Raw genomic sequence first — 12,168 nt, 5'->3', positions numbered from 1 at the left:
TCTCTAGCATGGCTAATCAAATTTTTTAAAAATTAATGATAGTTTAGAAAAGCCTTTCAATATCAACGTTATTGCTAATGTCTTGTAAATTTTTTAATTGTCAAATATGAAAACCTCTCTAGGGTTCTTTAGCATGTGAACCGTAATGTTTGGAAGAATATTCCACAGAGTAGCTCCCAGCTCTGAACATTTCTAACCTTGTCTCTCCTCCACCACGCACAGTCCTGGGCGCCCAGAATAAGAACCTGTTGTGTTAGAACCTTGGGCCCTGCACCTCCTTTTCAACATTGGGTGAGTTTGTACAATGGGCAGTAGGAATATTCTGGAATCCATTCCTACACCAGGATATATAATAATCTAACTATAGATGAAAGTGACGGTGAATCGTACACAAAAGTCCTAGTAAACCTAGCCTAAATGCATGCCTAATGATTCTACTTCCTTGAGCTCAGTTCCAGAAATAACCACACCCATTTAAACACTCCAGAACAGAACAGAGGCAAGTTGGGATATAAAAAGACAGTAGTCCTAACCATTTGCAGTTAAAACATTTTGCATTTGCAAATTTTAAAAGCATGTGACTACATGAACAGGTTGCTAGGGATCCAGACAAATAAGGGACCCTGAAACTCAACCATTTTTAGCTTGATAGTAAATCCACTTCTGCCAGCACCTAAAGGTAGTCATTAGGTACAAAGTAGACACTCAAAAAAATATTTGTTGAATGAATGAATGAATGAAGGGATAAATAGAAAGGTACTTCTTTGTGACTCTTCCATAGCATTGCGGAATCAAAGTGCCTTTCAAATTAAATTGGACTCATTAGCTACAGGTTACATTTGTCATGTTAAAACTATGCTAAATCTCTGAGTGATGTGGGATCTATTCTTAATGCAAAATATGTCAAGAAGATTTATTCATTATAAGCACGGGTACATTGACCCTTTCCTTTTTCTTTCTATGGGGAAATTCACAATTTCGGCATAATTTTGCAACCCTTTCAAGTGCACTTTCTCAGGAGTATGCCCTGAGCAGAGCTATTACTTGGAAAGTCTTACTACGAAAATTATGGAACAACCTTTCTTCAGTGTATATGTTATATTTGCTTTTTTATGAAGGACAAATTCTTCTCTATGACCTTGATTTTTTTATTTTTGTGACTCCCAGGGAAGAGTTGTCTAATTTAAAAAATGATTTTGCAGCTAGAAGGCGCTGAAAAACTGAAGGCCTATATTTTCCAATATGGGGTAAAAATATAGATTTATTTAAATTTTAATAAATTAACTGCCTAACATGACAACAGGGATAGTGCTAGAAAGGAAATTGGTGGATCAGAGAAGAAATCTCGTACTGAATGGAATTTGCTTAGGATTCCCAGCTTTTGGTCTGCTCCCTTCATTCTCTTGCCCAGGGTTAGCAGACCAGTCTGGTAACCAGAGAAGCACCTACAAGGTCAAATGATCTCTTGTAAAAGCTGACTCTGAGTATACATTTATGCATGATTGAAAAACTGTGTGCTGCTTTCTGGATCTGGAGTCTTTGAGAGAATTCCAGAATAAAAAATGCATCTTGCAAATGCTGAACTTTTCCACTTGACATTCAGATTGAGATGAGAGTTCAGAGAAAAGAAAAAGCCATGAAGCAAATCGTGGTATGTTGACAGTAAAGTTGTGGGCTTAGTTCTGAGCTTGCTTTCACATGCTTTATTCAGGAGAATGGACTTCTGTGATGCTGTGATGGAAAAACCAGGTCTCAGTTGGATTTCTCAATTGTGAATCAAATAGGGGCAACATTTCCCACATTGACGTGGTTGTCTCTTTTTAAATTTTTCACCTTTAAAAAATTTCAAATTAATCTTGGGACCTATTTGGAATATACACAGTGGTTCGTATGAGAAGACAAGTGTAGATGAAGCCACCTTTTTTTGATATGCTGGTGAAAGAAAACACAGGTATTCAATTTAAGGTAGATTTTTCTTTTAGGCAATGTATGTATGATTGATTCTGCAGAAGTGACACTTTGAGGTGCCCTGTCAGAGAGCATGATTGATCAGGAGATTACGGAAAGTCTTTGAAAGTCTCTGGCCAATAATTTGCTGCTGTACTGCTGTTTACTACACCTGGAAGTAGAAAGAAATAAATCAGTTTAAAAAGATTAAGAAAATGGATAAAAATTATAGGCTGCCTGTTAAAACTCCTTCACAATGAGTAAGGGTTTGTTGTAAGGGGAAGAGGGCAAGTGATGCTTTATCAAGAAGCACAGACATATTTCAGTGTGATTAGAAGAAGATAAAGATTCTTTTTCTTAGCTTCATTCAGCTGGTGTAATGAACATTATTGATTAAGATGTTAAGATCAATAAGGACTTAAAATTGAAGTAGAGGAGACCTTACGGAGGAGAAAAAGGTTATGGGCCATCAGGTAGGCTGACGATTAAATGCTTTGTAAAAAATTGATTTTTTTAAACATGAACTGTCCATTCTACTTCTTGGTTTTCATTGGCTTGTGCTGCCCTGCAGCACACAGGTACGTGTAAAACCACCATTGTGTGTTGTTATCAGACTCATACACTAAATATTTGTAAACATCATTTACTACTAGAGGCTAATTATAAAACTTTAGCCCATCGGAATGTGTTTTAGTAATGCTTTCTAGAGAGTTCTCTGTCTTGTTAATGAGGAAGCTTCTTTTCAAGTCATTTAACAGCCAATGGAACTTGACATGTCTGTCCTTAGATTGCAATTCTGTATCATAATACAGGTGCACTTTGTCAGGTTCTTTCTAAAATTACAGCAGTAATGTTTTAAATCCCTTTCTCCTCCTTTTCTTAATTCATCAGTATCAAAGTCTACCAGATGTGTTGGGCTTCTGTAGTGCAGCCTCAGAACCAGGGATAAATGAGTTAGATGTGCCTCACATGTAAGCAATTGCATGTAGAACTTTTGTTTGTCGGGAAAAACTAAACAGGTCTAGAAAAATACATGTGTAAAACACCAAACTGCAAGGATTTAAATGCAAAAATGGAGAAAACACAATCAAAATACATTGAAAAATGAAGTAAAATTAAATTTGCTAATATGAATTTTAGGAAAAACATCTAAAAGTAAGGAACATTTTAATTAAATGTATGCAAAAAGTACTCCTGAAAAACAGTTCAGAGACCAGCACCTGAAAATATGAACAAATAAACACAGGCTCTAAGAGCTGCTGTAGAGAAAAATGTGGAAGAACAGAAAAGAAATGCCTTAAAGGGAAAGAAGAAGACGAAGCCTCACTGATCACTGAGTTCTGCATTTTCTCATGGCTAATCTGGGCTTTGCATTCCTACATAACTACTTAAAAGTTCCCTTTGAAAATTTTACAGTCTTTTAGATTGGGCCCAAGAAACACACTTTTTAAAAAAATCATTTCTGATCTTAGTGAATATTAGTTTCAGCTATTTATTTCTAAGATATTGGGCATAAATCTGTTAACTATCAATATGTAGACATGAATGAAAAATACTAGGAAGTCATTTAAGTTACGTGAAATATCAGTAAAGAATGATATCTGATAAAATTTATTATAATTCTGCTTATTTAATTTTCTGTCTATAAACTCTCTCACAAATATAGTTCATTACGGGTTTGTCTTAAATTTAAATACATAATATAGGGCCCCAACAGTGTAGCTCTAGAGTCTGTTTTTAAACAAGTGTTTTATGTAGAAAACTCAATGGTTCATTGTCTAGTCGCTCTGATTTTTGGCACTTTTTGATTCTGAAATTAGTGTAGGGGAGGAAAAATAATTTTCCCTCTACCCTTCTGAGTTCTGAGCTGAGAGCCCTGTAGTGAAATACAGATTAACATGAAAAAAACAAACCGAAGTTTATTCACATGTGTACCTCATGGATACCTGGGAGATACCCAAAGAAATGAGCAACTCTCGGAGGAGGGAGATTTTGCGGTGGCATATTCTGCTCCCCTTCGTTAGTAACCCAAACTGTCTTGAAGTGCATAACAAGAACCCGTGGGATTTGACATGCCCTTGTCTTTGCACACAGGTGCACCCTGAGTGTGACGCTGGAACAGGCCATCATCCTGGCCAGAAGCCATGGCCTGCCCCCTCGCTACATCATGCAGGCCACAGATGTGATGCGGAAGCAGGTAAGTGTCACACATGTTTTAGGGAGTTGTTTGACAGGACCTGGATTTGAAGGTTCCTTTGGTCATTTATGAGGTGTCTGACAGGTACCTGGATGTGACCGACACTTGTCCAGATTCAGAGGGTAAGTGTGAACAAGAAACACTCTCAGGAAAGAAAACAGTGCAGTTGATATGAGGTTCTCCAAGAAACTCAGCCAACCTGGAAAAAGGGATGTCTAAGAGAGAACCTGAAGGGAGTGGATTGGGGCTGCTGTGAAGGACCAGATGAAAGGACGCGTGGTATTTTCTGTGATGGCAGGTGATCTTATAAGGCTTGGGGAATAGATTGTGGAGGGAGTGGGGACAAGGAAGAAGAGGAAAGAATTGAGGGCCCTCCCTGCTTCTAGAGATCTCAAAGGGAATTCCACTAAGTGCTAAGCAGTTTATACATTATTCTGAAGATAAAGAACATACTTCAAATTTTCCTTCAGAGGATGAATAACAGCCTTTGGACTGCCTGTAGGTCACTGAAGTACTTATGGGTGAGAACATACTGTCTTATAAAGAGAATAAACTTTCGATACAATAACCCAATGATTGTTTAAGTGTGATAGTTTGGTTTTTAACCCTTAAAATTCTTTAGGAGGGTAACAGGAAAAATGCACTAACCTCCAGTTTACTGAATATTAGGAAAAGGTGCTTAATCTAGTAGAAAAGACACAACTTAGTGAAAAGACAAAAGAATTTGGAAAACATCAATTTTATATTTTATTCTGCCACATTTTCTCAGGGCTACCACAGAAAATTGATTTAACAAATCTCTCTACTTGCTGACCTGGTTTGCATTGCCCAAGGATAGTGAGTGACTTAATTTTTAGGATCTACTTTTATAGTTATGACTGCTTTATTTACTAAAGACTTAGATTCTAACTCTTAGGCAAACATAAAAATCCCTGTAGGTTTGCTCCCAAGATTACACTACAGAATGTCAACCAAACCACAAAAAAAAAAATCCATGGAAGCAGTGCGGGTGAGGCCAGCACCGGCTTGGCGTCTGCAAAGCAGAGATAAGGTACAATGAATGCATGTACATTGATGCTTTGGGTTGGGAACCCCAAAGCTGAAAATTGAAAACCAAGATCTCCCAAGGTTCAAGAGGGATTTGCTAAGTAAAGGTTAGATCCAGGAGAAGCACGTGACACACTGTGGTTCAGCTGGAAAGGGTAAATACAGATGCAAATGCCAGCAGGTTTTGGAAGAATTTTTGGGGTGGATATACAAATTTGGTTTTAAAAAGTAGATCAAAGTAAACTTGTGATTATCCACACCAGGGATGGGATTTGTGTGCTAAAACATACAGAGAGAGACTAAGCTTTCTGTTTTGCTCTGTTTCTATTTGAGTAAGTTTGCAGTCAGACTTGGAGGAACCATCTCAAAACGATGGTTTATGGTGAGACTAAGAGACTGATATTAACCCTCTGCAGAATAATCAAGTAAGGCAGAAATTATGAGTTGGCTACATGTGCATTCTTAGTATATGGATTTGAATAATCAAAACCTTTAACTTCTTACAACTGAAAAAGGAGATAGATAAAAGAGAGAGAGGAAAAGTAAAAACAATATGATGTAGGCCTTAATGACTTAAGTGGTGCAAACCTCTTTAAAATATAATATACATATATTTACATATATTATTAATAGGGATTATTATATATTTATAAAATATAATTTTAAAAGACTTAAAAGTTATGAAGTTCCTTGGGAAATCCTAGTTAATTTCTAAACTGCACTATTTTTCAGTATTTCTCACTCCTTCCTCCCAGTTTTTTTTTTAAATAAGTACATTTAGAATATGCAGCTTCCTTCCTTTGTTGCTTGTTTCTCTGTTCCAAGTTGTGACATCTCCAGTTGGTTCTGAGAGACAAAGAACTGACTTCCACCTTCTTTGTGAAGGATCATAGAGCCTGGGGCTCTCTCTTTAGAGAAATTGGAGTAGACTGGTGCCCAGGAAAGACTTGAAATATTCGTTCTATTGCCAGTCCTCTTTCCGGTGTCAGGAGTTACAGGCGATGGGACTAAGGGCTGGGGTCCAGTCTGCAAGCCAACTCTTACCCACATGGGATCTGAGTAGTTAGAACACGTGTGAATCAGAGACCTAACTCTTCTGTCCTTTTTGTCTTTCAACCATTTAGACTCAGCTTTCCAGAGACCAAATGATTAGAATATTTGCCAGGTTAATGAATAATATTTTCTAAGATCTTCAGTTTCTTTTTCAGGAAGAAGCAGCTTTTCAGCATGATTTCTTGTTCTTACTTCTAAGTGCAATTGGTTAGAATTGTTGATTTTCAATTAGAATTGGTTGCCTGGTTTTGATCATCATTCTCTGGTCAAGCAAAGGGTTGACGTGAGAGGGAGTTGATATACTGGGTAAAGTGTGTGAACTGTGTTCTGCTTTTACAACTTTTCTCGAAGTCTGAAATTACTTCAAAATAAAGAAGTCTTTTAACTGCTTAATTGCAATTCCTACATTCCATCCCATCTGTCTTTTTACCACCCCACCCCTTTTCTTTATTTGGTCCATCTTGAGAAAATACTCCTTTTTTTTTTTTCTTTTTTCCTTTTCTCCTTTTCTTTCTTCCCTTGCTGTGGGTCAGAATTTGGTAGCAGGAGAGAGAGCTTCAGAGTCTTTCAAACCACCTCCTTCTTCTATTCTCAGTCCCAAACCCTGGTGTTTGGTTCTGTGTAGTAACTAATCCCCATTAGGATCGGAACAATGGTTATAGCTTCATTCATGAAGCTGACAGTCTGCAAAGACTTTTTCATTGCTCAAATACATTGTCCTTGTACTAGAAACTTTGAGGCAGAATTCTTTCATTTCAGAGATCCACATGCTCATGTAGTGTCCAGAAATTGCTTTAGTACTTTTAAGAAAACATTTTCTTGATAAATACTATGATATCTTGATAATACTATTCAGCATAGGACAAAACAGGCATGTGAGTACGGTAGAATGTGATTTCTGTTCTACGAAAGTATGGACACAGAACAAATGTTTATAGCCTGCTCATTTCCTATTTTCAGCATCTTAAGTGTTCATTGCTTCTAGGAAATAAAGACGTAGATAAGATAGTGAACAGGGAGCTGTTATTTAAACTTATTTTGAATGATTTATATGGCTATTGAAATAAATATCAATCCTTTGAAACAATATATCAATGTATTTTGATTCTTAAAAGCATTAATTTTTGAGGGGGCTGGTCCTGTGGCCTCCTGGTTAAGAGTGGCCTGGGTTTGGTTCCCAGGCCTGGACCTACACCACTCATTGGCAGCCACACTATGGTGGCAACCCACATACTAAATAGAGGAAGATTGGCACAGATGTTAGTTCAGAGCTAATATTCTTTAAGCAAAAAGAGGAAAATTGGCAACACATCTTAGCTCAGGGCAACTCTTCCTCAGCAAAAAAAAAAAAAAGGATTAATTTTGAAAATGCTCAGATGCAATTTCTCTCTTCCTCCTCATCCAGTCTCTCTTGATGTTAAATAGTTGGAATAAATATTCTACACTCAAATGTTAGTAGGATGTTAAATAATTACTAATACAATGTAGAGCTTAAAGTGATTTTCCTTAATTCTTTCAGGGAGCAAGAGTTCAGAACACAGCAAAGAATTTGGGAGTCAGAGACCGGACCCCACAGTCTGCTCCGAGGTAAGGGACTCCCCAGATCTGCTCTTTTCCAAAGCACTTGCCGCCATGTCCCAGGCAATGTCACTCACAGCTAATGCAACTGCTCCAGGGTATGCCCAGGATAGTACTGACTGTAATGATGGAAATTGGCCTTGGCCTTGTAAACACTCTGTGGCTGAATGTGATTAGACATAAATGATCTCAGAATTAAATGGAATTTAGGTGAAGCACACTTAGAGGGAGCAGGTAGAGATGGAAGTCTTGACATTATTTCCATTTTACAGTAGAATAATTCAAAAACATGGTTGAATTCAAAAACAAAAGTCCACATAGGTACTACTAAAATCTGTATTCCAACTGTGCCAAACTACGAAAATGCCATTTTCATTTATTCTTTTATGATTGTACATGCTGTTCCCTCTGGCATGATTGCCTTTCTCAACTGTGTCTGTATGAAAAACTCCTATTTAACCACAGAACCCAACTTACATGTCATTTTCCCCCAGAAGTCTTGGCTGAGTTTCCTTCTTCTTTGTGCTCCCTTAGCATCCTGAATATTGATATTATAGCCCTTATCATATTGTGTTGCAATATATTGTTACATATCTCTTTGCCCAACCTAAATATGAATTTTCTGGAGGCAAGGAATATGTTTTTTGATTTTATTTTGCTCATCATAGTGCCTACATAGTGCAGACATCGAATATCTGAACTGACTTCAAGAACGTGTCAATGAATAAATCAATGAGTGAGTTTTTTGTTTGTTATTGTACCAAATATTCAAAGTTCATACATCATCATAAGAAAGGACTCTAATACAACTTTAAAATAAATGAACATGGGAACAGCCATCAAAGAAATGTCATTAATTTGATTTCCCTGATGACGTTAGGGTAGGCAGTCATCTATCTTGAAGTAGGGCAAAGCTAAACAATTCCTTTTACATTTGATTGTTTTTATACATTTTCATTTTAAGAAAAAGCAAATTCCTCCAAGCACTGTCACAGACAAGATACTCTCTGTTTCCATTTACAAGCAGTTACCGGAGTCAGAATGATGACTGGAGCATTTATGAAGTTATATTTCTTTCTGGAAAACTATGTGGGCAGTGAAAGGACTTTCAAAAGGGAAAATATATTTTCTCCCTGAAAATGGATTGAGCACTCATGTTCTAATTGCATTTATTTTTAGTGCGGACTCCTAACTCTATTTAATCCTGAAGTCTTGTTAATGTTATCTTTCATAGTTGATTGGATCAGAATCTAAGACTTTCTGTTGCTAAAGAATCCTTTCACATCGGCATTCTCTCTCTGGCACCTTGAGCAGACATGGTATATTTGGATAATAGACCCAGTGAAGTGTTAAAGTTCCAATAAGAAAACAAGATAATGGCTCATGAAGGTCGTCTTAGCTAGAGCTTATAAACACTAATAAACAGTGGGGTTACGATAAGACTTCAGCATCATGATCAATAAACCAAAGTGCAAGCTGAATACAAGAAAAGAAACTGATAAACTCGCTTTTTTCTTTATTGGGTTATGTTTTAAAACGCTTGAAATGGAACACAATAAAATGTGCCAGCTGTAAAGTTGACAGTGTTTACAAGAGAATAATAGCCCTGAGAGAGAAATCTGGAGTAATGTCTAAATTTTATTTTTTATCTATTCTTACACTTATTCTACAAATATTTATTGAAAACTTAAGAAGTGCAAAGCGCTCTGCTATGTCCCATGAGAACATCAACATGAGATCGAATAGTTCCGGCCCTCAAGGAGCTTTCAGTTAGAGAAAACCTATCTGTAAGAAAAGGTCAGATGTGAGAAGCTCTCTGAGGAAAGTGCGGGAGAGTGCTGAGGACCAGCGTGGAAACCAAGATTCCTGCCCCAAAGACAGCAAATTGAAGAACCCATTCAGCTCTCAAGGCGAGGCCGTCCATAGGCAAATCCGGGGTAATGTTTCTGGAAAGGTCTTCATGGAGATAAGGTTTGCTGAGATAATATTTGGTTCAAATCCCCAAACAATCTCTATCATAGTTTTCCTGTCACTTTCTTTCATTTTTTTAAATTCACTCAGCAAGCATGTATTGAATTGCTGCTATGTTTGTGGATGGCAGGTGCTTTATTAAAAACTAGAGATAAAGACATAGGCACTCCCACCAGTCAGTGAGGTGCCGTAGAGTGACCATTGCGTAAAATAAAAACGGTAGATGGCGTGTAAGAACTGGGACAGAAGCAGGCAGAGATTGCCTATTGAGAACACAAGGAAGAGGCACGTAACTCAGCTGCAGGATGGAGAGGGGAGGTTCCAGAGTATTCCTGGCCAGTTAGCATGGTCATAGGTGTCCAGTGGAGCTGATGGAACGGCAGCAACACCCAGAGAACCCGTCGCATTCTGAGAACCACAGCTAGATCCCTATGACTGATGGTTGAATGTGATTTAAGGAAGATGCAAAGTGAGGCCAGCGACACAGGCAGGGGCTGGATCAGGAGGAGACATACAAGAGTTTTCATTTTCACCTGAGGACAAGGGAAGCATTAAGAAACAATCTTACCATCAGGAGGATTTAAATTCTAGAATCTCTCTCTGGAAAGCTTAGGAGTATCCATCTGAGGACAGCTAAGACTGAAGGCAGGAGTTCGAAAGGAGATTATTGTAGTATTGAAGATGAGGATGAGAGAATGGATTAGAGACATATTTAGAAGACAGAATTTGTAGTCTTTGGACACCACTTGGTTGAAGGAGGTTAGGGAAAAGGAAGATGCTAGGATGATCACCTGATCTTTGGCTTGGGTGACAAGGGGTGTATGGTTCTAGTCATGGAGATAGCAGATACAGGAAAAAGAACATGGGTAGGGAAAAGATGATGAACTCAACGTGGTAATATCACGACTAAGGCTCAATGGACCATCCATCTGGAGTTTCTTTGTGAGCAGTACAAACACCATTCTTCCTCCTAACTTCATACATTGGCTCTTCAAAACAATAGTCATATCTTCATCAAGAACCAAATATTACATCCCAGATGTAGTGGCACACTGGTCTTATTTTCTCTTCCATTACAAAATCCAGAAACTGTTGTGTGTAAAAGCTTGATTTTCTTTGTTTGTGTAACTGGGAGGCAGCATGCTATAGTGGCTAAAAGTGAAAACAAGGTTTTGAGACCCAGGTCCTGCTGTATGACCTTGTTTAGTCAGGTCCTCTATCCTCTGAGACAATTTCTCATCTAGGAGATGGGCAGAATTACCTGGGACAGAAAGATGAAGGGTGTAATCTGTAGACTGAAGTTGGAAAGTTCTGCTCTCTGCCCATTTGGATTTGGGCTGGAAATACCAGCTCCAAGATGGCCGCCTGAGCTCAGACAGGACAAGGAGAAACTGGAGCCAGAAACAACCCTTTTTCATGCAGGGCCACTGGTGGGTGTGCGTGGAGTGAGAATACAGCAAGGGCCCCAAAACGTTGGGCCAACTAAGGCCTCCTGTTACCTAAGAATTTAGCTGCCAAAAACCAAATGCCTCGGTGCAGAGCCAAAGTCCAGCTCTTACCTATTCCATTTTACTTCCAAACTTCCTCTGCCCGTTGTAAATTCCCAAAGCCCCGCAGTTTCCATTACAAATGTGTCTGAACTCAAATAACCCCGAGTCCCTTCCAGGAAGCCTCACTGAAGCTGAGTCTGCCCAGCTCCACAGTGCACAGAGCTATTACTTCATTAGGTGGTCACAGGGAGCAGCCTTTTCACCAATTTGCAAGGCAGACATTTCAGAGACTCCTCTGCCCAGTGGCATTAGTTACATTAGGTGCAGTGGAAGGTAATGGCTTGTGATGGCTCAGATCTCACAGGGTGAGGCATTTGCCACCCAGCTTACTGTCTGTTCGCCCTGAGTAGGGCCACTGTGCTTTTCACTCGTTTGGCAGCACTGTCAGGGAAGTAAGAGGATAGAAACTAAAGAGGAAGAGAACTTGCCAAGCCTTCCATTATTCCAGCTCTGGGAATGCAATTTGAAACAACGCTATACCCTTCGGCTGCAAAAGCAGCTTTGAAGTAGACCAGCTCAATTTAATGTATTCTTTTCTCCGGGAAGAATGAAATATGCTTTTCTGATGTGAGATGTCCTTATTTCAGGATTCATTTTCTTCCATGGAGCCGACATGCAGAGTATTAACCACCTTTCAGACTTGAAATGCATTTTGCAAACCTCCCGAGGCAATAACTTCTTCTATGTGTTTCCAGACCAGGAAAGTCCATTTTGTTAACCAGGTTTCCAACACGATATTGAATCTTTCTCATTCTTGCTTCTTCGATTTAGAATTAGCATGAGATTAAATGTTGAAGGGAGAGGAAACTCATAATTTGCTGAATT

At 38.6% G+C, this 12,168-nt stretch overlaps 1 protein-coding gene across 1 annotated transcript in view; it reads left to right on the top strand.

The window, feature by feature from the left end:
• PREX2 (phosphatidylinositol-3,4,5-trisphosphate dependent Rac exchange factor 2) overlaps positions 1–12,168 on the top strand; it is a 277,989-nt gene that overhangs the window by 259,140 nt on the left and 6,681 nt on the right. The window contains exons 38-39 of the mRNA XM_070630503.1: positions 4,042–4,144; positions 7,764–7,831. Coding sequence (XP_070486604.1) covers positions 4,042–4,144; positions 7,764–7,831 — 171 coding nt within the window. The remainder of the gene's footprint in view (positions 1–4,041; positions 4,145–7,763; positions 7,832–12,168) is intronic.

Source organism: Equus przewalskii, chromosome 8, assembly GCF_037783145.1.
Source record: "Equus przewalskii isolate Varuska chromosome 8, EquPr2, whole genome shotgun sequence".
Lineage (NCBI taxonomy): Eukaryota > Metazoa > Chordata > Mammalia > Perissodactyla > Equidae > Equus > Equus przewalskii.
Note: the sequence above shows the minus strand (reverse complement) of the source record. Positions and strands in the feature narration are given on the sequence as shown.